Below are 25654 nucleotides of genomic sequence, written 5' to 3' on the forward strand. Positions count from 1 at the left end.
GCTTCTTAGGTAGGTAGACTTAGAGATGTAATTCAGAGAATTGCAAAGGCCTCACGCAGTCTGTTTAGATCTCTCAATGAAGACCCAGATTCAGCTCTTTGATCAGGAAGAAATTTATTCAAACATACAGAATAGTGGAATGAATGAAAGTAGAAGTTTGACTGCTTGTGCCTCAACATACCTCTGTGAATCTGTGCATCCTTGTGCATTGGTCTGAACACTGGGAAGAAAAAGAGATGGTCCAAGCCAGCTGCATTGGTGGAGAGTGAACAAGCTCATTCAGTCACATAGCAGCAGCCCCCACTGAGCACAGGGATATATGACAGCAGGAAAACATAGATGGTCATTACCCCAGGTCTCTTCTAGCTGTCCTGGGTCTGTTTTTGAAACTTAGTTCCTCAGGGATATATCTTTGCTGTTGGGGGTGTGGGGTGGGACTGTTTTCACCTCTGGATCACATCCTTTTTGTGGTTACGTGGTTTTGATTGAGATTGTCTGAGACTTCAAAGGAACTCCATAAAACATGCCAGAGAGGATAATGAAGAAAAGCACATCATACATGATGTGGTTTGGCTTTTTTCTTCCAGCTGTAAAATTTGGCCGAATGTCGAAAAAGCAGAGAGACAGCTTGTATGCAGAAGTGCAGAAACACCGGATGCAGCAACAGCAGCGAGACCACCAACAGCAGCCTGGAGAGGCCGAGCCGCTGACTCCAACCTACAACATCTCAGCCAATGGGCTCACAGAACTTCACGACGACCTCAGCAACTACATCGACGGGCACACCCCTGAGGGGAGCAAGGCAGACTCAGCTGTCAGCAGCTTCTACCTGGACATACAGCCTTCCCCAGACCAGTCAGGTCTTGATATCAATGGAATCAAACCAGAACCAATATGTGACTACACACCAGCATCAGGCTTCTTTCACTAATGTTCTTTAACCAATGGAGAGACTTCCCCAACTGTGTCCATGGCAGAATTAGGTAAAGGCTTTCTTTCATGTTTCTATTGCAGTATGCTGCCTATCCCCTTTGAAGTAAATGGGATATGTTTAACTTTCCTCTAATGAGTTATGTTATTAAAATAATGCAGCTAGAAGGGCAATTCACCTTTACTATTGGAACCACTTCATAATTCCACCCTGCCCTGCTTCTTCCCTTTTGACTGAACCCCGTTTCCATCATATGCATTGACCTCTCGACATCAGAGATAGATCAACGTGAACTTAGAGCAGTCTTAAAATTTCACAGAAACTGTTAAGCTCAGGGAGTGGCCCTATTAACTTCATTAGTGATTTACTTTAGTTATATTCCAGGTATCGCTTTATACCTAAGGTCATAAAAATGGCAGTCCACAAACTGAACCTGGTCCATAGACATGTTTTTTTGACCAGTGCAAAGGTTTAAAATTTTGAATCAGTTGGCAAAATTTTAAACCTGGAAAATTTCACCAAAAAAAAAAAAAAAAAGAAATTAAGATTTTCTGCTGCTTGTGAGAGGAAAAAAAAGATCTAGATACAGGAGACCAGCGTTTGTGAATGGCAAAACCAACCGGCACCATTTAGACACTACCGCTATTAGATGGGCCAGCTCCACTTTTCCTATTTACATCACTGCCCCGCCCCTGTAGGCATCTAAGTTTTACAACTCTGATATATACTATAAATGTTAAAGGGAAATCGGCTTCTTTATTTGCCAGAATGTTTTGGTGATGGATATTGGTGACAAAACTGATGCATTTCATGGGAGACTCACCATATTAAAAAAACACATAACTGTCATTTCTTTATTCCTGTGACATTGTTGCTTCTTGGGAGATCTGACCTAGAAATGTTGATAACAGACAATGGAAAACTTTCCATTTCAAGGAATTGTTAACATCTTCTGTTATATTTAATCGATTTTTGAGTATGGCACTATTATTAGAGAAACTTTGATAAGAACCTTTGCACTTTTAGAATTTGATCTGTTCCTCCCCATGATTCCTCGCACAAGGTTATAATCCTTTGGGATATTTCAATTAGTTGCTGTGGAGATGACTAAGTTAATACGAGGAGAGAACGAAGACCTCAGATGGAAAAGAACCAGCAGGTTCTGACTTGAGCACAGAAATCCTCAGTTCACAGAAAAAAAAAAAAACCGGTTGTGTTCTTTAGATGGTTTCTCCACCTCTGTATCCCATAAAACATTTTTAAGTGAAATTTATATTTCCAGTAAAATCTTTCTCCAAATAGAACAAATTGAATGTTCTTTACGGTTTTTACACAAGCACCTCTTTATGGGTCTAAATTTAAATCCTCAAGAGCGAGAACATTTTAAGCCTGGTCTTTAACCACTGAACAGCATTAAAGGTGTATCGCAGCTCTTTTGATTAACAGAGAAACCTCTGAACTAGAAGCCAAGCTGAGCAGAGGTAGGCTTGATTTTATTTTTCTTGAACTAGAACAAAAACCTTCCATTTTTGTCATGAGATCTTGGTTGGCTGAGCCTTAAGCACAACTGTAATGAAAGTAAAATTTTCAGAAATGAATAAGGATTTGATTGAAAGCTGACATGATATCATGGAAAATGACCTGGCTCACTTTAGGTCTGCTTCCACCTTATATCATAAATAGTAGTGAATCTATCCTGTTTGCTTGTCAAATGTTCAACCCTGAGGTAAATCCACAGAGCTTAGCCAAAGTGTTGCCCTTGGATAAGGCACTTTGGCTAAATATGTACTAAAACTTGAGTGGGGCCATAAATGGCTAAGCCGATTCCCCCAGCTCCCCTTTCCCCCACAAATCAGTGTCCTCTTCCACATTTGTCACCTCCCAGTGTAGTCTAGGAGCCCCATGCTTCATATTTTCTTTACGTTCTCCTAAGTTAGGGAATTTTCACATATATTGTGGCATTTACCAGGACGAATATCACTAGGATTAGTCCCAAACCTAAAACTAAAGAATTTATCTGAAAAGGATATAACTTGGCTTAATTTTCTATCCCATTTACATGTACGAAATAGTTTGAAAAGCTAAGAATAGCAAAAATGTGGCCAAAGGCTTTGCTGCTCCTTCTTCAAAGCTATATTTCTTTCGGAGCTTAAGACTTGCCATCTCTTTAACTAAGATTATTGACTTCATTTAGACTAAATTTTGTCATCAGATCTTAAACAAATGAAAACAATTATTCAATTAGAAAATGAACTGTAAATTAACATATCCTAAGCCTCATTCTGTCTTTTAATAATAATATCTATAATCTGTCACTTTTAGCAGGAATATGCCTGCATTCATGGCTAAGAAATTTTGACCTTGATGTACAATTAGTACCAGAATTATACATTCCTGATAAACAATCTGGGTTCAATTTTTTAAAGAACTAACTATACTTGTTAATATAATTAATAACTAAAGCCTTATATAAGAGAAACAATGACATATTGAGCAAAGCATGAGACAAGAAGTTAGCTTATATGGGTTGTGGTCCTAGTTTTACGATAGGTTGTACAACTCAGTATAAGTCATGTAACCTCTGCAAGCTACAGTGTCCTTACCTATTGAACATAAAAATTAAGAGCTAGACTCTGGAGCCAAATTCTGTGTGTTTAAATTATTAGCCACTTGCCCAGCTATGACACCTTGGAAAAGTCACAGCGTCATCTGTAAAATGGAGATAATTTTATGTGGTAACTAGTACCTTCCTTCTAAGGTTGTTACAAAGATTAAGCAAGAAAATACATATTCAGAATATAATATTATATTATATGGGTCTGGCACATAGTAAATGCTATATTAGTGTTAATTACTATCATCACTATTAATGTTGTTATTATCTATAAACTGAAGAGAGTTTGGACCAGATGATGTCTAAAGTTCTTCCCAACTATGAAAATCTGTGACTAACTCAGAAGTCAGGATTTTCCCTCTGAAGTGTCTAGACCTTGGCTGTACTGATGAAGCAGTCATGGTTGAGGAGGTGAACTGATTTGCCCATCACAAATGGATTATCTACTGAACTCAGACCAGAAACCAGGTCTCCTAACTCCTAGTTCTAAGGTATTTCACTCTTCCAGACTGTTTCTCTGAGAGACCAGACTAACTTCTTAACTTTAACTCGGTCTGACCATATTCTCTTTTGTCAAAATGAAGATTTGCAAACAGCAAAGTTTCTAAAACCTTAACATTTGCCAAATCAACTGTGAATTGGGAGTCAAAGGCAGGTGGTGAGCAGCTAGCGAGAATGCAGCCGCTGCCCTCTACTGGTTTGTCACGTACATTGTATCATTCGTTGCCACTTATAAAAGCTGGACCCAAACAGGTAGGGGTGAGTGGGAACAATTTTTAAGATGAAGTGAAATAACAAGATGCCGACCATATTAACTGGAAAAGAATAATAATCTGGAAAAGAATTCTAGGAGCTTCTTACCATCCTTCACCTCATAGGATCCCCCTAGTTCTCTGTGAATACTTTATCATTTTTTTCATGTCTTTGAAACTATGGTTTACATTCTCTAATCTGTCTTATATGGTTACAGTTCTTTCTGCAGCAGATAGTTCACTACCTCTTTACACACTTATTTTCTTGTTTCCGAATTTCCATCGTTTTTGTCTTTATTCTCCTCTTCACAAGCATTATATTCTAAGACACATAATTTATTAGCTTTTACTTCTTTCTCTCATCTTCTCTCTTTCCTTTAAATTATATTCTTTTGTTTATGTTTTATTTTTATTATGTTTACTTATATTGTTTTGTGTCTGTGTTGCCCGTAGGGCCATGAAAATTTATTGTGTTTCTATGTCTCTAAGGAGATTCTAGTTTCAAGCTTCATTTAGGTGAACCTGCTCCATTTTCGCACAAACAACTGGTTATCTTTGGCAAAAGCAGCAACAAATTTCCAAATAAATAAATATCCTTACTAGTGTTGCTAAGTTTGCATCCAGCACTGTTCTTTTAAATGGCTTTCCTGTTAAATATTTAAGATGCTGGGAGGGGGATCACTTTTTAGTATGGTTTCATATTCACTTATCTTCTTTTAAATATTTTTTATTGTTCTTGCCTTATGTAACAATGACTACAGCTGCTTCAAGCTCTTATTCCTTCGTTTCTATATTCCAGCAGCCTTCTGAATGGTCCTCTCCATCCTCTCCATCCTCCAATCCACCAGTCACAAAACTGCTTGTTCTGTTTCCCCAGGAACAATGTTCAGTATGTCAGCTCCCCCTTGAGAATCTTGCTGACTCCTTTTGTTACATCACGTCCAAACTCTCAATCCTAACGTTCAGGATCCTTCAGAACTTGGACTCTTACCTATTCAAACTTCTATTTTGACTCTATCACATCCACCTGTCTCCTATAAATGCCATGTTCGTTCCTTCATCTTCCATCCTTCGAATGTGGAAATGGTCTACCTCCTCACACTACTTGCCTCCACCTGCCAAATCATACCGATCCTTCAGAGTCCAACTCAGGTGTCCCTCTTCTGCCAAGAAGCACCCACTAATTCCCCTAAGCCAACATTCATCTCTCCCTCCCTTGACAGCACCTATTATCAGTTTTTCTCTTCTGATATAATTCAACATTATACTTTATTGTCTAATGTCTTGAATTGTCCTTTCAGCATGTCCATACATGTTCACCAAATTATAAGTCCCTAGAGAAACTTCTTTGGCATCTATTTCTTTTAATATCTTCAAACTTCCTACGCTCTGTCTAAGAACTAATGTTTAGGTAGTGCACACTCTGTAACCCTCCCAGTTCTAAGTGATCAACTCATTTAATTTTCACGGAAGCCTTATGGAATAGATACTTTTGTCCTCGTTTTACAAATGAGGAAACCAAAACACAGAGAGGTTAAGTAACTTACCCAAGATTACACAGCTAGAAAGTAGCAGAGCTGAGATTCAAACCTAGGCAGCCTAGCTCCAGAATCCATTCCTTAACTACTACACTATATATAGTGACATAGTGGGCCCTCAGTAATGCTTGTCCCGCTATAGAAATACATAGTTGTCATCATAAAAAAAAAAAATCTAATTTTTCAAGAGTAGTCCTTCCCTGGTCAATGGCAGATAAGTCTTTTTAAAAAATGCCAAGAAGAGGTTGTATCAATAATTTCCCATGCCTGTCTAGATCAATATTTGTTCATTCCCAGACATTGGTGGAAAGGCACAGAAGAATGTCGAGATCAGGAGGGTCTTCAAAGTCACCAAGACTTACTGCTAACTGCTGGCTTTGATGGTCTTTCATCCTCAGGTTCCAAATTACAGAATAGTTCCAAATTGTTTATTGAAATGCATAAAGATAATTAAAACTGGTTCAGTGTGTTGCCTTCTACTTATTACTTTTTAAATCAAATATGAAGTAAGGAGAAAACTGATTGTCCAAAGAAGAATTTGACTTTTCATGTTATGATCTTCTGTTTTTTCCTTAGAACATCTTGCACAGAATATATCTAAATCGCATCTGGAAACTTGCCAATACTTGAGAGAAGAGCTCCAGCAGATAACGTGGCAGACCTTTCTACAGGAGGAGATTGAGAACTATCAAAGCAAGGTATACTCTGGAGAATTATGTAGGGACGAGGCAACATTGGGAAGAGTGCTCATGCAAGGGATTTGATCAAGACTACAAACATTCCAAAGAATGAATGCGTTTCATCGGATATCAAATTTCTGTTTAAAAATCTTTTTTATAGAGCTGATCATGTATTCGAGGCTTTGTTCTCTTACTGAGAAGCCAGCATGGGAAATTTCAGCAATAACAAACAAATTCTATTGTGCCTCTAACTACACACACATCTCCTATTATTTGTCAGCAGGGGGCTAAATTAAGCAGTTTCCAAAAGCCTAAATGAATTGGGATTTGTCCCAATATCATAATGGAAGATTTCAAGGTCGAGAAGTTCATGTAAAATAATCTCAGCCTCATGTTTCCAGAGGTTAAGAAGAAGAAGTTTAGAGAGTTTGTATACAAAAAGGTTTGGAAGCTATGATCATAACCCCAATCTGAACTTAGCAATATGAGGCTAACAGGTGCTGCTACTTGCCTTTTCCATAAAACACTCTAATCAATAAGCTACCAAAATGGGAGAGCAGGGCTAGAGAAGGGGAACTTTTGATTCTCCATTCTGCCTTTGGTTGAAGAAAATGCTACAGTTTTTCCCGGTAATCATAGAAATTCAGGCTTAAAAAGGACCATAGAGATTATCTAGGCTAATCTTCTCCTTCATTTTACATAGAAGGAAACTAACATCCATTGGCATATGGCTGAAGAGTGCAAACCTCAGGACTAGACTGTGACTCCTAGCTCCTAACTCCCTGTTTCTTATACCCCATCATATTGGTGGAAACAGTCCTAAACTAAGATTGGGGCAACACAACAGATCCAGGTCATCCTGTCACTAAATTGGAGAATGGGTATATAATAGAAATTAAAAACAGGACAGGCTAGGGAAGAGCAACACATCACTTCGTTTGCCTTTGAGACAGCAGTTAACACGAGCAGCCAAAGTGACAAAGGAAGCAGGAAAGCAGTAAGAAGCAGCAAAGAGTATGGAGTGGTATTCAGAGATGCTGAGATTTAAATCCCAGCTCCAATACCTAGTTGCTGTGAGCATTCATGTGAGCATTTATGGAAAATGGAAAAATGTTCCTGCGAAAATGAAATAAAACAAGGATGTCCTAAAGCACCTAGCTCATAAATGTAATTGACGCCCCTTTTTTTCCCTTTTGCCACTAAAGTGCTATTGAATTCCCCAAGGCAAAATAATTACTTAAAAGAAGATCCCACTTTTGCTACTATTCGTGGCCCAGGGTTAAAGCAGTGGCATGCGTTTTCATCTTCTGCTACCCGTATGCTCACAACATCTTCCTCCTGTCCCCTTGACACCAAAGAGGTACAAAAGGAATTAGAGGAGATGAGAAACTACTCAGAAGCAATCGTAATAACCCAAATAACTGCCAACTGTTTATTTTTTAATCCTTTAGCCTTTTTGAATCCATTCCCAAAGAAGGATTTTACAAAATAGGAAGTTAAACCAATTGTGCTGAGGATGTGGGTAACTGAGGATGTTAATGTGTCTCCCTCTTTAACAGCAACGGGAGGTGATGTGGCAATTGTGTGCCATCAAAATCACAGAAGCTATACAGTATGTGGTGGAATTTGCCAAACGCATTGATGGATTTATGGAACTGTGTCAAAACGATCAAATTGTGCTTCTCAAAGCAGGTATGTGCTTTGCAAGTGAATTTTGAGATCTCTTCCTAACCTGCTTTCACCTGCTTATTAAAGAAATGCTTGGTAAGGAAGGTGTCGGGAACAGTTTTTATCCAATGATAATAGCTCAGGTTTCTCTTGGCGGAAACTGAGTTCTTTTTAAAGGTTTTTGAGCTATCTGCAGAAAACATTCTCTCCATTTTGCTTCTCCTCTGGGTGAAAAGATTAATTTGAAGGACACCTACATTTCCCCAATTTTACCATCACCTGTTTATTTATTTATTTTTTTTATACTCTAGATCCCAAGGTTAGTTGTTAGGAAGAAGGCTGCGGAGCTCAGACATCCCTGGTTTTTTAGTTTGTTTTAATAAATATGAATAAATGTTTTCCTAGCAACTCTGAGACTTTATATTGCAAAGCAGAAGAGTGCCAAAGAAGTAATTTGTAAATCAATCCTCTCTTCTGTAAAGCAGGCCTTAGCTTCAGCACAAGTGTTTAATTACATTAGTGAACTTTGCCCTTTTAGAGAGCTAACGTGATGAGAGTGCACTAGCTAAACTGCATGCAACGCCCAGTGCACTGACTCAGAAATGGTCTCTACATTAGTATCTCCAAAACAAACTCACCAAGATGGTATAATCTAAATCATTCTTCTGCCTTTGCTTAGGTTCTCTAGAGGTGGTGTTTATCAGAATGTGCCGTGCCTTCGACTCTCAGAACAACACCGTGTACTTTGATGGGAAATATGCTAGCCCTGATGTCTTCAAATCCTTAGGTGAGGCAATCTCTGGATGTTTTGTCTTTAAATCAGGTCTATAGGAAAAGATGGGAGCTGGTGAAAGCTCTTATTGAACAAAATGGAAACTGGTTATTTGGAAACAAAAATTTAAGGATTTTATACCTATTTTACTTTATAGTTAGAATTTATAGAAAATTCATTTTATCTAGTTGGTAATGGAAGAAATTTATATTATATCTCTTCAAAGTTCCCTTCCAGATTTTAAGAACCACATGGGCAGGGGATATATTATTCAGATAAACTAGAACATGTGATTTGATACATAAAATTAAGCAAAAAGCTAAAAGTCTGCCTTTCCATATTCCTCAAATAATAACCATCGATGAGAATTAAAGGTAGCTAGCAGAGAAATAAAGTATTGCTAAGTAAAACTATAATATATAGTTTATAAATAAATTATTTTGGATTTCTATAATATAAATAAAGTGGATATAATCATTAAAAAGAATGGGACAGTATCTAAGATGCGTTATGTGATTTTAAAAACAGTTAAATGACAGAAGGTATGTATATTGAAGTATAATATAGCCCATTGCCATTTAACTATATATACATAATATGCAAACCTCAAAGAATAGACACCAAACTTAACCAATCTTTGGCGATGGATTATTATTTTTATGGGACTTTCACTTTCTATGTTTTCAGTTCTGTTATATATATAACAGTTATATATATAACTTATAAAGATTTTACCACTATAGTGTATTATTTGTTAGTATTTAAGGGTGTTTTAGATCAAATAAACTCAAAAACAAAAATGAATGAATTTAACATTTCAGTTAGATTGGTTAAGAGTGTGAGCTCTGAAGTCAGGCAGCCTGACTTTGAATCTCAGAATGTTTTTTCCTCCCTGTGTAACCTTAGGTACATTATTTTCCTCTCCAAGTTTGTTTTTTCACCTCTAAAATGGGGATAATAAAAATAAGACCTCCCTCAGAGGGCTGCTGTGAAATAGTGGGAAACTCAGAAATCTCTTAGAGCAAGCAGTACCTAACATACCAATCACACAGCAAAAGTTCACTCGTTATTCTGAATGATGTTGATGTGATGATGGTTATGCCACGTAGTGATGGTGGTGATGGAGATGTTGGTTAGACAGATTTTTCTTTTGATATTTCAAACTATTTAACAGTAGAAATGTTATCACAATCCCCTCTGATTTTCAACTACTAGATTCCTCTTTACCTTCTTCTACATTTTTCTCCTAGGATAATAACCCTAATCCTAAATTGTCTTTATTCTAATTTCGGCAGGTTGTGAAGACTTTATTAGCTTTGTATTTGAATTTGGAAAGAGTTTATGTTCTATGCACCTAACTGAAGATGAAATTGCGTTATTTTCTGCATTTGTACTGATGTCAGCAGGTAAAATAACCAGATACAAATAAAACGGTTTAAAAACTGTTCAGGTAAAGAATTTTTACAAGGTACATAACTTTTAGAATATTGAGTGGGCTACCAAGAGAGGCCACTACACCTGTTAAATCTTCTTTAATTTTTTCAAATAACAACTCCACACACATGTATATATATATACATATATATATATACGCTATTAAGAAGACCTCATGCTTATTCTGATAAAAAATCTTAAGAAATGAGAATTGAGTAAAATGCAGTCCACAAGAGAAACGCTGGTAACAAGAGAAACGCTGTCATAGAGTTAGATTGCTCTTTCTTAACGTCAGTGTCCAATATAACATGCTTTTTAAGACATCCTACGTTTTCCTGAAATTTTTTGTATATATCCACAAGTTTATCTGAATTTAATCCATATTTTCAACCAGTACAGCCTCTTAAGGATCATGTTTTGCAAACTTACTATCTTCTGCTTGGAATGCTTATGCATAAAGACTTTATCCTAAATTAACAACTCTAAAGTCATCTGGAATTCTACTGACAGTTTTAGTTGCCTTGAATTACAAGGTTATTTTTATATTTTCCAGAAAAGCAGGCAGGATTGATATAAGTAGATCATTCAGAAATGGAATTCTTAGAAAGGCTTGAGGGACCATGGTAATTTCATTGCACTTGTATGAGTGTGGCCTTAGTTTAAATGGCTATCCTTTTGAAAGGGGAGGACCCTCCCTTCCTTTAAGTATCAGTAGAAACGAAAGGGTTTAATACCCTTTACACCCATCATAGATCAGTTTTTCCTTCCTTTAGCAGCAGATTTTGAAAGGAGAATGAAACTGGCCTGTTAATCTCTAACTCTGCATTGTGGTACAGTACTCTGGGTGTAAGAATAAGGAGGAATTGGGGTGTTCTGACACCATGTTGGAGGAATACTGAGGAATGTCATCTTTCATGTTTAGATCGCTCGTGGCTGCAGGAAAAGGTAAAAATTGAAAAACTGCAACAGAAAATTCAGCTAGCTCTTCAGCATGTCCTACAGAAGAATCATCGAGAAGATGGTATACTAACAAAGGTGAGAGCCAAAGGTTTCCATTGGCATAACCTGAATTATCCTTTGCCACATTATCATGCTGCCAGCCACCCTTGTAATTCATCCAACCAGCCTCCAAAAGCATCACTAAGCAACAGGCTACTGAAAAGAAAGAAATATCTCCATTTCAAAAAGTTCTGTTAAATTCTAGTTAAATTCTGTTTATTATCATTGGTTATAAAGTGTCCTACAATAATAGGGCAATAGTAGAATTTTTTTAAACATTTTTAAAAAATCTTTAATACCTTCTGGAAATCCTTTATTCTCTCAGAGTTAAGCATAAAGCCTAATGAGTGTTCTGCATTAATATAAATTAGAGAATCTTTGAATTTTGAAGGAGGAACTAAGAAGCACTAAAATAATTAACCAAGATAACCATATGTTCTAATATTAGTCTATTTCCACTAAGTTCATTAGTCATCAACAGTAAATAACTTATATTTTCTTCATCAATTTCCCATTACTACCCTGTATTCAGAGAATAAGTTTTCATTTTTTGCTAATTATTATTTTTTACAATAAAAACAATTAGGATGTCAGTTTAAAGTATGCTAATATCCTTCAGTGCTAGTGCTAGTAGTATGTTTTTGTTCTTAGAAAAATCAGCCCTATTCTTTCCTAGATTTATGTATTTTATTGTTCAAGAGGATGATTTGAAAAGGGTTTTTTTTTTTCTATTTGTTTTCTTCTGATAGGCAGGTTAGCTCACAAGAGGGAAATTGGGGGTAATTGCTGTTTTGTTTTTGATTTTGTATGTGCTAAGTGAGAGATTGGGGCAGGAATGGGAAGTAGAAGGGAGATGAACTCTCAGGAGCTTTCCTCGCTTTCCTATCTTCTTGCCCAAATGCAAAGGTACCATTAGGTTGGTTTTTTTTTTTACTATAGAGACTACCTAACACATGGACAAGAGCTATGATCTGGCAAAAACATTTCTTAGAAATATTCTGGGTTAAAATAATAAGTATTTTGTGCTTGTATAGTGCCTTAGAGCTTAAAAAGCACTTTTGCAGATCATGTTATTATTTTCACCTGGTAAATGTCAATGCCGGGACTTCATCCAGGACTTCTTTGTTTTTTCACTCAGGGTCTTTTGCCCAGACCCAGAATTATTTTGTTTTACGCACAGCTCTTTCTCTAGAAGAAACTTGTTGTCATTGGAGTTAACTAGTACTCATTCTGCTTAAAATGCTCAAGAGATGTGTCATGTCTAGTTGCGGTGACCTAACCTACCCGTGACTACCCCCTTGTCCTCGTCTCTGTCTCCATATCTCTTATTTTTTCAGTGATAGATGGCAGGGTTTGAGATGATAAAGCGAAAAGCATGTTGGAATAAGAGAAGGAGGTAAGAGACTTAGATTCTCAGCTCAACTCTGCCACTTTCATTTATGAACATCTTTTCAGGTTATTAAATTATTTGTCTTCAAAATTATAATTAACGTATACCTGGTATTCTATAATGTACCACCATTTATTTTTACCAATCCTCTATTACTGGACATTTAAGTTGCTTCGAGTGTGTTGCTTCGAGTGCATTATAAGCAACGTTGTAAAGATCATCTAGATTCCCTAATATTGATTCTCATGTCTATTCTCTCCTGACAACATCTCTTTTCTTTTCTTTACAGTTAATATGCAAGGTGTCTACATTAAGAGCCTTATGTGGACGACATACAGAAAAGCTAATGGCATTTAAAGCAATATACCCAGACATTGTGCGACTTCATTTTCCTCCATTATACAAGGAGTTGTTCACTTCAGAATTTGAGCCAGCAATGCAAATTGATGGGTAAATGTATCAACTAAGCACTTCTAGAATGTCTGAAGTACAAACATGAAAAACAAAAAAAATTAACCGAGACACTTTATATGGCCCTGCACAGACCTGGAGCGCCAACACACTGCACATCTTTTGGTGATCGGGGTCAGGCAAAGGAGGGGAAACAATGAAAACAAATAAAAGTTGAACTTGTTTTTCTCATGCATATGATTTCCATTATGCCTACAGATATGGACCCTTTTTCTGTCTCGACTTCTCGATGATTGACCTCTGTTTACAACAGAAGGAGGGTACTAAAGTTGGAGGATTTCCTTTTCTTGTAGCTCACTGCCCACAGACTTTCTACAGAGTCACCAATCTGTCAGGAACAACAGAGAGTCCAGCAATAATCGGTGTCTGGTGTGCATAGCGGAGGTTGCGGCATTACTTTGCACAACTTGCTCTTTGTTTCATGAAGGAAGTTTTTATTTTTTTCACCGATTATTGCCAGTCAGCAGGACGGCATGAAAAGGGTCCATAGCACTAGCAACAATAGCATTATAATATATTACAGGGTAAATGGGCATGAAGACTATATATAGCTAAAAGAGATATTGTTTATATATTGTTTTAATTAATATAAAATGTAGTTACTGGTGTAGCTTTTCCTGTTGAATTGATAAGGCACTTTCATTTTGCACCTTTTTCTTTAAATTAAATGCTAGCGTGTTCACTGTCGTGTCGCATGTGCACCAGAAACACAAGTTTAACTGAGAAGGCTTGGAAGGTACGTCGGGAGGTGTTTATGCTGCTGTTTACAAAATTACTTTTAAAAGACTGGCTGGTCATATCTAGAAATCACGATGTTGGATTTTTATTTTTTTTACATGTGAATTTGGAATTAGAAATGGAACTCTCCCTAAATTATACTTTGTGTTTTGGTAAGTTTAAGGATAGATGTGTTTATGCTTCATACAAAGTTGAATGATCGATTGGTGCTGTGGATTTATACCATCATGCACATTATTTTTAAAAAGCTTTTTTAAATGCCATCTCATGGAGGCAGGGGAGGAGACGTTCATTTATACAATTCAGTAGTTATATAGACTCAGTCTCAACTTGGAATTCTTATGCTTTGAGAACAAATCAGTAACCACAATATTTATTCTAATCTAGCTTTTATTATAAGAAGGACCCAAAGATTATATCTGGAGCAAAGGCAAACTCCCCATGTAAGGACGTGAAGCATTCACTTTATGAATGTTTATATTCTTGGTATAATCTAGGAACCCTAAGAGTTTATCTCAGAGTGAACTATTTCTAGACTAGCTGCCTCTACATGCTATAATTCTAGAACATTGCTCTCCATATTTCATAGACAGTGAATAGGGGGAGGTGAGAGAGGCATGCCATGTTGAACCAGTTTCTGTTATTTAAATATTAAATATTTTAAGCCTTTAAAGTGAAGTCAAGGCTACCTGCAAACATTTACTTTTGTATTTATCGTCACTAGAAAACTGTGGACTGTAATTTATTTTATTAAATATTTAGGAGATTGTTTGGCTTTGGTGTTCAGGTGAGAAATATTGAGTTGTTTTTTCGTTAATTTTGTAAGTTTTTAAAAATAATTCCCAATGAGGGAAGGGAGAAGAAACAATCTAATATACAAGTGTGCATATTTTAGAAATAAGTGACCTTTGGGAATGTAGGCATGTAGATGATAATTTTAGTCCCACTCGGGGTAGGAGTCAAACTTCTGGTCTTACATCAAAGACCATGTTTATACAGAAAAGGGGACATCTTCCCGTGATGTAAAGGGGGGAGTTCCCAAGCAGCCCTTTACAGCAAAGAAAGTGTCTCCTTTACCACCAGGGTCCCTCCTGAATCTTCGGCAGGAATGGTGGCTCCTGATGTCATGCTGGGTCACAGCCGAGGCTTCACAGAGCCCTTCACTGTTTTTTACTCCACTGACTTTGACTTGTTTCCCGAGGGACTTGGAAGAAGATGAGGAATTATTCACACAGAAGTGTGTATGAAGCCTAAATAACATCTAAAAATTTTTTTTCCAAAAATGTAGTAAGGGTTTAACCGTAAGTAGAAGACAGTAGTAATATTTACTTAAATTTCTGACAAGCATGTAAAACTTTATGAGTGTTTATATAGAGAGGTTAACTATAAGCATATAGTATTTATATTTGGGCAAGAAGGGTTAAATCAAAATTTTAATTTAAATAAGCATAGTTCCTTTAAAGATCAATAGTATTTATACTCTGCAAAGAGTACCAAGCTTAGTTCAGTTATTTATTTGTCCATGTTTTTCCTATTGTTTCTCCTTTGGGGGAAAATGGTATGTTTTTATTTTGGTTGGTTTTGTTTTTGTTTTTGTTTTTGTTTTGTCATTCTGATTCACTAAATTTGGGGATGGTTTTATTAAAGTATATTAACTTCTTTTTAACCAAAGCTTTCTGAATATGACCAGCCTCAGGTGCTAGCGCATTAAAGAGCAACTAAACCTAATTCCAGTGTCCATTTGTGAAATGATAAGAGCTAATTGAACTTCTCTAAGGGTGAGAGAGAACAAAATGTTGAACTTAAAAGAAATTCCTTTTCCCAGAAAGGATTTTGCATGTATTTAATGCAAAAAATGATGCTCTAATCTCAGTGATAGTCACACCATGGTGACATTGCTTTTAGAGTAAACCAAGATACATTGACATGATGCTGCTACTAGATCTTTCTGAAAGAATAGCAGGGTGTGGACTTTAAGAGCAAAGTACATTGATAGTGTAGGAACATAGTAGAAGCATACTCGGTGACATGAGGGAACAACTATTATTTGGATTGAAGCTGGGATCTGAAGTTAAACAATAAATTTAGTTGAAAAAAATATGAGGTATAGAAAAGGATATGAAAATTTTTGCCTTTTTATTTTTTTCTTCCTTATAGAACACCTGTGTGATGACACAAAATACTCGGTGATTCAGAACAATTACTCTTAATAGGTCTTATAATTAAAGTCAAATTTAAATGTCCAGTAATCTTTTAAAGATTGGAATCACATCATTGTTATCCGGGCTGCTATAAGACCTTTTATACAATTTTTTACTTAGGGTAAATGAGGCTTTTCTACAAAGCCTGAATACCTTCAGTTACAAGGGTGTCCAAATGGTTGCATTATATTGAAGAAACTGGCCTTGGTCACAATGAAAACAAAAGTGCAGATGAAAGTGCTTTTTTGGACAGTTTGCAAATTGTGTTAAAGCTATGGATTTTTTTTTAAGTGTTCAGCATCCTAGTTTACGTTAAAACTATGGATTTTATAAAGAGTCTTCAGAATCCTAATTCACCCTTCCTGACTTAAGGAAAACACGACTTAAGACACTGCTTCTAAGTTTGGTTGTTCTTTATAGTGTGGATACCCAGATGTCTGTGAGCATATAGGGGTGGGCTGAGGGTCAGGTGAGGCAGGAGCGCGCGCGTGTGTGTGTATGTGAGAGAGATTTTCGTGTGTATGATGTGCGTGTGTCGGACCGCTTCTAGGCTACTAAGTGTCAATGAAAAGAAAATGTATTCAAAATACTTAAATCAAAACTAGAAGATGGGGAAAAAAAAAAAGATTTATTCTATACAAAGCCTTGTCTGGACCACTTTAGAGAGACTTCTATTTTTTTAACCCTTCTATAAATATTTGATGGCACTTGAAATATTCCTGCAATAAAATGTGATTTGTGTAAAGAAACAAAAGATTTTGTAATGTGAAACAAAGAAAGAAAGTAATGTAATTTTCTAAAAAAAAAATACAAACAAACAAACTTTGTATTATTTTCTTGATGGAATTTGTCTATCTGTCTTTGGAAAATTTTTATTTCATTGAATGTGCCATAGTAGAAATATGTGTTTTTAGTTTTAGACTAAGGAATAGCTGTTTGTGTTCCGACATTCCAAAATGCAAAACAACCTAGTAGAATCTTTAATGAAAAGGTTTAAGTAGGATGTAAGCTTCTCTCATTGTTGCTTTTTTGCACATGTTCTTCATTCCTCTCTAGTGCAATATGTACATAGAGCACTTGCGGGTGTACCTTGATCCCTCAGGGAAAAATACATATTTGTACAGTTGTTGTTGTTTTTTTTCCTTTTGTTTTTGGCTAAGGAATGTCGATTGAATCACTTGTTATTGTTGAGGGGCAGCCAGATAATAATCCTAAAGCCACTGTTGCAAACATTGATTGTTTAAATCATGTGTCCTTCCAGTGCTATTATTTTAAGATAATAATAATAATAAAGTTATTTTCTGACAGTTCTTTGTGCTGATTGGTAAAAAAAAGAAAAGGGTAAATAAGCACCTTATGATTGACTTACTGTGAATGACAATCCATCTTGATATCAACAATAGAAGCCCTATCATTTTGGAGTTGGGGTTAAGAGTCAGAAACCATGTGCTCAGGGATCTTCTAAAACTCTTAAAACAGGGTGGCCAGTACTACTGGGACAAATTGTGTTTTTTATTATTAATTATAAGGATAATACTATCCCTCCAAGGCACAAGTGAACTGTGTAGAACTGCATATGTTTGTAAACTCTTCACTTTCATCTCATTTTGCTGTGTTCGAAACTTGTGTGTTCTTCAGTCTTGTGTGCTTAAAAACATTGAATAACTTCCAGAGCTGTGGAAAGTTATGCCAGTATGTTCAAAAGATAAGTTAATAGGTAATATACTAACAGAGAGCATCATTCAAAGTACAATCCTGCATACTCCATTTACCATTTCTCTAATAATTAAAATATTCTCAATAAATATTTATAGTGTTATATATTAAAAACTACTTCAAACTCTATATAACATGGATAAAAAAATTAAAAACCAGTAATAAGACGAGAGCCCTGCCTATCAGTGCTTTGAGAGAGGTGAAAGATAAAACATGTTTTTTGATGCCAGCAAATAACTGTTATTTTCACTGTGTTCTCCTATGGAAGCAAACCAAAAAATTCCTTTATGTAACACAATTCTTATACTTCCACATTTGTAGTTTTTAATCTGTTAAATTAAAACAAGAGCTAATGTTTAAAGACAGATAAAACCCACATGATAACAGCAAATGAGCCAGCTCTTAGGGTTACATTTTATATTTTTGAAATATACTTTTGTTATCATATTTCCATGTGTTACTTCCCATACAGTCAGTGAACCTCAGTGTAATTCTTGGCTTTGATTCTTCCATTCCACACTTGGAATACACATTCAGAAGAAGCTTTACACATTTTCTTACTACCATAAAAGAGCAAAATTTGGGAAAACTTTCCATATTTAAATAAAAGGAAACATTTACCTTATTGTTGATAATAAAGACTATGGAAAATGGCAGAAACATTTCTATATACCTATATACACATATACATATACACATACAACCACAGGTATGGATACATATACACACAAATTATTAACATTTTTACATATAACATTTGATTGCCACTTCTTACTTATAAAGATATGACACAACAGAACCCCATGAAAACAACTTTATACTATAGATCAGGTTATGTGCCCAGAAATGCAACAGTAAATCTTGATCTATTGCTAATAGTCTATGATACAGGTCTTCATTCTATTCCAAACACTAGTATTATTAAAGAAGTTCCACTGGATTTCATTAAAGAGTCCATCCTATGATTGTATATTGTTAAGAGATGGGAAGGCTGATGAGCAATGTCTGTACAAAGCAATTGGTTTCACTTTTGAGTCTGTCTGCTTGTTTGTTAGTGAAAGTGAGATCAGTTTTGTCAGCCTCTCAGAACAATTTTAAACATAATCCAGAAGTCTGGCTTCATACCAAGGAAATGTAGATGGCAGAGGTAGGGGGATATCCATGTTTAATCAGACTCTCAGAACTCAGAGCAATAAATACATTCGGTCATTTGTTTATTTATAAATGAATGACATAATAGTCAATCCGAATAGAAACATTTTTTTCAGTAATGAAACATAACATGGAGGCTTGTTTTAAGAAAGTGAATATGATTATTTTAAATAGATGCCTAGAGAATTCGTGTTTGCTGTTTACATTTAGTGTGTTTACTATATTAGCAGTATCACATTTCTTTTTCTATTTTCCTTCTAAGAACAAATGAAAGATAGCTTGCTCTTAGCTTTAACATGCTACACATGCCATTGTTGTTCACTAAGAGCAACTAAATTCTCTCCAGTGTTTACGTGATTCTTTTCTCACTCATTACTTCAATGTGGATGAATACTATTTCTAGGAACTTGGTTATCATTGAACAGATTGTATATGTAAATGCAGATAATTCTTGAGCAATATATAGTGACTATGATTTCACACACACACACACACACACACACACACACACACACACACACAAATCCATATGTACTGTACACACCTTCCTGAATCCAAAATTCTCTTCTTATCCACAATGGTTTGAAATTACTTATAAAAAAACAGTGGTAAATTTTTAAACATTAGGACATTAGCTGGCTGCTTCTTTAAATGTACCTGTATTGTCTGCCTGCTCCTTTTGTGGAGATGTGTTTTTGTATTGGATGTTTGGGCCAATGGGAGGCTTCAAGCTACAACATATTTTCCCAGTTTAAATATATTTAACATATGACAAACCCCAGACAAGGCTTTTAATATGTATAAAGAACTGCAGTGTTAGGTGGTTTATTTGCAAACCTTTTTCGATGTTGTCCATTTTTATGGCACCTTTAACAATATTCTTGTTTCCAAAGTACAAAAAAAAAAAAAATAGGTTAAATAATCTAGCCATAACTGAATGTCAAGCAATAAAACAAATGACTTTTGTGCATAGACTTTAAAAAAAATACAAATTTTAGACATCTGCATGTAAATGCAATCTCTTGTTTACTGCTTTCTTCAACTTGAGCAATTGATTCCTTATTTACTGTTAACTTAAGAACTTGTAATGGCCTGTAAACATTTTCTCTCTTACTCTTCTTTGAAATTTACCTTCGTCCCTGCTTTTGAGTCATACTATTTAATGTTGTTCTGCACATCTCTATACAGTTAACTTTTTGGCTTTCTTTCTGTATAGATAAGAAAATGTTATATTATAAACAGCCTACTCAGTGCAAATATTTATCTGTTTATCAAATCCACAATATGCTGTATAATACTGGTTTTACTATATAATCTATTTTAGACATAGCTGTTTAGAACTAGAGTGTGCTATTTTTGTGTTTTTCTGATGTGTGGTGCTAGATAAGTTACTTTTGTGAACAACAACAACAAAAAAAAACCTTTTATTCCTAGACAATACCACCTTTGGGTCTTGTTAATTTCACTGAGTATAACTATATATTTGTATATATATACATATATATATATATATCTACCTGTGCCCAACTGGCAGCTGTATCAGAGTGCTGGATTTGGGACATGCTTTTCTCTTTAAATACATAATATCATTATATAAATTATTCTAGAGTATATTTAATTAGGATAAAATTACTTCCTTAGTATGGATATTTGACATCAATAGGGTGAATTTGTTTATAAATATGGGTATATGAAAACATATTAGCATTTACTTTGTTTGCTACTTGGCTTTATACATATCTCCTGAGCTGAAAAATAATTTGCCAGGCCTTCAAGATCCTAAAGAAACACTCTAATTTAATGGAGTAATACTTTTTTTCTTACTATGGAATTATATTATTGGTACTTGACAGGGTTGTGTACTTAGCTCCTATTATAGATAATAGGCATTTATATAAAATATCCTTGGTGGCTTGATGGCAGAATAAAATTTCCCCTCCTCCCTGAACCAGAGAAGCATGGAGATGTCCACTGTCATTGCAGAACATGGGCCATAAAGCAAATTCAACAAGGGATGTTCTGTTTTAATATGACCTCAACCAGTTCCATGAACTGAGCAAAGGACCTTCATTTTAAAAGTCATTTAATAATGAACTTAGTTAAAACTCTTTCACTTGTTCTCCCAAGACCTATTGGCATTGTTAAAAATCAAAGTATATCAAATATCTAACTAAGGATGTAGTTAACCTTATTAAATATTGATTAGAATTGTTCTGTAATATTACTGAATTTGTAAGATCTTTAGCAAAGATTTTTGAGCAATTTATAAATATAGAGCAAATGTTTCTGTTTACTGCACTTTTTGTAATTGAAGGTGATAAATTCTCAAGCCATGGTTATTGGCTTCCATGCACTGCATATTTACCCACAATTCTAGACATTTTCCATTTTTATGGAAGAGTTGCTGTTACCTTAATTATAAATGCAATCATGTGGTTAATGAGAGCTAATGCTAATAGTTAACCTATTAGTTAACCTAAACTGCATTGGCTACAGTTTAGGGAGAAATCTCTTTTAATACAAATCATGTCATTCCTTATTGCTTCGCTTAGAAAAAGATGGAAATTTTTTTAAAGCACCATTTAGTATCCTAAGCTTCCTGAAGATAGAGATTGTATTTCTTTGTGTCTGCACAGTGGCCAGCACATGTCAGCATTTGATAATTGTTAAATGACAACAAGTGTACCCCAATTTAAACTCTTTTCCTGGGTTGTTATGGTAAATTGATAAAGTACGTCAAGCCTTATGGTTAACACTTCTACAATCAAGTACTAAATCCACATTTTAAAAGACCACATGAAATGCTGATTCTAATTGTGTGTAGGTCTTGAGGATTAAGCACACAAATTTCACAAAACTCTGTGAGTAACAAGCTCAGCCTTCTGTAAATACAATGCAAGTTTGGAAACAGTAATACTGTACCTATAAATATGTCTGTTTTTGTGTACAGTATGTAAAAACTCCTTTTCTGCCACACTAAAAATGCAAGCCATTTATGGGTATCCTAAAAATAGTATTGTACTAAAACTTTGCTAATGATCTTTATTAGAGGATCATCCAACTTTTCACATACATTGGGTTTCTTTTCAATTCACTCTTACAGTAGTCTGCTTATTTCCAGCTGTTTGTTATTTTATTGAGTCCTGAATTTAAAAAAAAAAAATATTTTGATTCATTTTGTAAATACAAGCTGTAAAAAAAAGAGAGATTTAATGTTGTCTTTTAAATACTCCGATTTTCATTCTAATATGAATGTTGTTATATTGTACTTAGAAACTGTACCTTTAATATTACATTACCTTTATTAAAAGTGCATTGAACACATCAATTTTAGATGTGCTTTATGTACTGTTATCCTATAATAAAACTTCAGCTTCTAATGGAACACTTGCCTTGTTATTCTTCTTTGTTCTTGGTTATTTTGTTGCATTGTGCATAGTTTTCTAACTTACATCTTATCTCCAGAGAACAGTCTAGTAGAACCTTACTACTCAAAGTGTAGTACACAGACCAGTAGGTCTGGCATCGCCTGTGACCTTGACCTTATTAGAAATGCAGAATCCCAGGTACCACTTCAAAACCACTAAATCAGAGTCTGCATTTTTATAACATCCTCAGCTGATTGGTTTGCATATTAAAGTGTGAGAAGCACTGGTCTGTAGTACTCTTTAAAAAAATTTATTTCCATTTTGCAAGGGAAAAACCTATATAAGGATCAAGCTACCCTTATGATCAGAGAAGGCAAAAAATGAAGTTTTAATTTGTGAGATAATGTCTGTTGATTGGTAGTAGCTGCCAAAAATGCAGAATTGAGGCTTCTGAGACTACTTCCTGTCTCGAAGGAGAAGGGAGTCATGACTGAATAATGATATCTGCCTTGAGCATAGGAGGGGAGCAGTTCTCAAAGCCTACAATACTTTGTCATCTTTGCTTTGGCAATCGTTAAAATAGAACATCAGAAATGATGCCAAAGACTTTAATGATGCTGAAGACTAAAAAATCCAACTTTACCTGGGTTAGCATTGCTCTACCCCAACTCTGCCCCTTCTCTTGAGTAGATTATGTAGGAGTGAACCAGTAAATTTAAGTATCACACTATTATAACAGTGCAAAAACCTTACCATAAATTATTTTTAAAGTCATATCAAGGACATTCAAATTATAAAATATTCTGAAGTCAGAATAAAGGCAACGAAGTTGGCATTTTCTTCCATACACTCATACTGCAATACCTAAGCATCTCTTGCGCTCAGTAAAATAAATAATTGAATTGATCCTGAAAATTGCCAAATGTAACAGTCCCTAATCCTGTTTTTATTTCGAACTATCTTGGAGAAAAGGAAGAATGACATGCATGTGAAATATTTATGAACTGTCAAATTCTATGTAATTATAAATATTTAACACCTTCTGGTATCTCGGGAAATTGAGAGTTAATGGAAATCGTGGAGTTCAAAATATGAAATCTGTCACCTCTAGGCCTTTGGCCAAGCTCATGCCTAAGCTCCTTCTGATAAAACAAATGGTTTACACTCACCTCTTCATTGTGGATTAGCTTGCTCCACTTCAAGATGGGTACTTAAATGAGAGTATAAGAGGGACATCTTACATTTCTGTTTATAATGATTTCATGGCAGAATTAGAAAGGAAAACAAGTGTCAGGTTATTATTAAACTTTTGGAGAGAAAGCCAAAGTAATAATCATAGACAAGTCAGTAAGACCTGACCACACATATGTCTTAGTTGCTACTGTTACTACTAGGCTTTGTTTCATGGGGCAAGATCAAACAGACTAGCTTCTCAAAATCAGACTTCTACTTCTAATGTGCATTTGGATCAAATGGACCCATGCAGAGCAGGCCTCTCCTTTTCAGAGGAAAAGGCAAAGCCATCTTCATGTGCTGCGGAGGGTAGCTGCTGTTATGCTGAGAGGCAGATGATCTTGCATATTTCTCTGTCTTGATTTTGTCTTTAAGAAGAAATACACACCTCATAACAACTATGATCACTTAACCAGGTGCCTGCAGTTTTAAATGTTCTTTTTGAAATTCAGATCTGATGAAACATTTTACAAACTCAAAATACAAAATCCTTCAAACTGAAATTGGATTTTCATTCAACTTCTGAGTTTGTTTCTCAGTTTAGCAGAAATGGAAAACCCAACCTTTCCCCTGCTTAAGAATCCAAAGAATAAAATGGTACAATCACTTTGGAAAACAGTTTGGCAGTGCCTTTAAAAGTTAAACATAAATTTACAATACAACTCAACAATTCCACTCCTAGATATCTACCCTAGAAAAATGAAAACACAAAGTTCATACAAAGACTTGTACACTAATGTTCATATCAGCATTACTCATAATGGCCAAAAAGTGGAAACCATCTAATGTCCATCAACTGTCAAATGGATAAAACATTTGACATAATGGGGCATATCCACAAATGAGCTACCACAAATAGTTGCTACAAAACAACTATTAACACTTACTACGACATGGATGATCCTCAAAAATATTCTGCTAAGAAAAAGAATCCAGATGCAAAAGACTATACTCTATAATTTGATTTATACTGTATACTGTATGATTTAATTTATTTTAAATGTCCGGAAAAGGCAAACCTATAGAGACAGAAAGTAGGTTAGTGTTTGCCTGGGGCTGGGAGTTGGAAGGATTGACTGCAAATGGGCAGAAAGGATTTTCCAGGGTAATGGAAATATTCTAAACTTGGTAATGTCGATGGTTGCAAAACTCCATACATTTACTAAAAATCACTGAATGGTACAACTGAAATGGGTGAATTTTATGGTAGGTAGGTTACAGATCAATAAAACTGTTACATACATTGGATTTCTCACCACCAGAGGATAAAATCCAAAAGTACATATTATCTAGCATGGCATGAAGACCCTCTGTAGCCCCTCTACCCCTTTCAGTCCAGTGACCTTCATTCTCTGCCCACCCCCCCAACACACACACACACAATAAAGCAGTAGCTTTCCCTTTCACCAGAATATGCAGCAAAAAAAAAAAGCGGTTTCACACTTCTGTGATTTTTCACACCTGAATATCCAGAACAGCTTCTCTACCCAGTGAACTCCTACTTATCCTTCAAGACTGAATGTAAATTAAATTTTTCTGAAATAGTCTCTAAGTGTCGCAGTCAGAATGACTTCTTTCTTTGTTGTGTTCCCATAGAATCTTCTATAATATGTATGTATGTATATATCATTTCTTATTTGTACTATAACCATTTGTTTACAGTGCCACCTCCACTATGTTGTGGATTTTTTTTTGACAGAAAAAGTTTATACTAATAGCTACCATTTATTGAACATTTACTTTTCCATATTTACTCTTTTACTTATAATCTTCACAACAATCCTGTAGGTGAGCTATTACTGTTTCCATTACCCAGATGGTGAAACTGAGGCTCAAAGAGGAAACACATGTCTAGGATCACACTGCCAGTAAGCAGGAATCTGAGATACAAACCCATATATGCTGGACTCCAAAAATCCATGTAGTTTTCACTAAATTGCTTCTGTTTTACAAAGCAGAGCGCAAAGAAAAAATGATGCATATATTTAATGTGTTGT

General features: G+C 35.4%; 1 protein-coding gene across 1 annotated transcript in view; it reads left to right on the plus strand.

Moving 5' to 3' along the window:
* RORA (RAR related orphan receptor A) overlaps positions 1–14665 on the plus strand; it is a 32451-nt gene extending 17786 nt beyond the window's left edge. The window contains 7 exon segments of the mRNA XM_006926970.3: positions 588–983; positions 6412–6533; positions 8075–8207; positions 8863–8970; positions 10251–10361; positions 11312–11424; positions 13068–14665. Of these exon segments, the coding sequence (XP_006927032.1) occupies positions 588–983; positions 6412–6533; positions 8075–8207; positions 8863–8970; positions 10251–10361; positions 11312–11424; positions 13068–13232 (1148 nt within the window). The 3' untranslated portion in view covers positions 13233–14665.
* Positions 14666–25654: the final 10989 nt, after the last annotated feature.

Source organism: Pteropus alecto, unplaced genomic scaffold (assembly GCF_000325575.1).
Source record: "Pteropus alecto unplaced genomic scaffold, ASM32557v1 scaffold86, whole genome shotgun sequence".
Taxonomy (NCBI): Eukaryota; Metazoa; Chordata; class Mammalia; order Chiroptera; family Pteropodidae; genus Pteropus; species Pteropus alecto.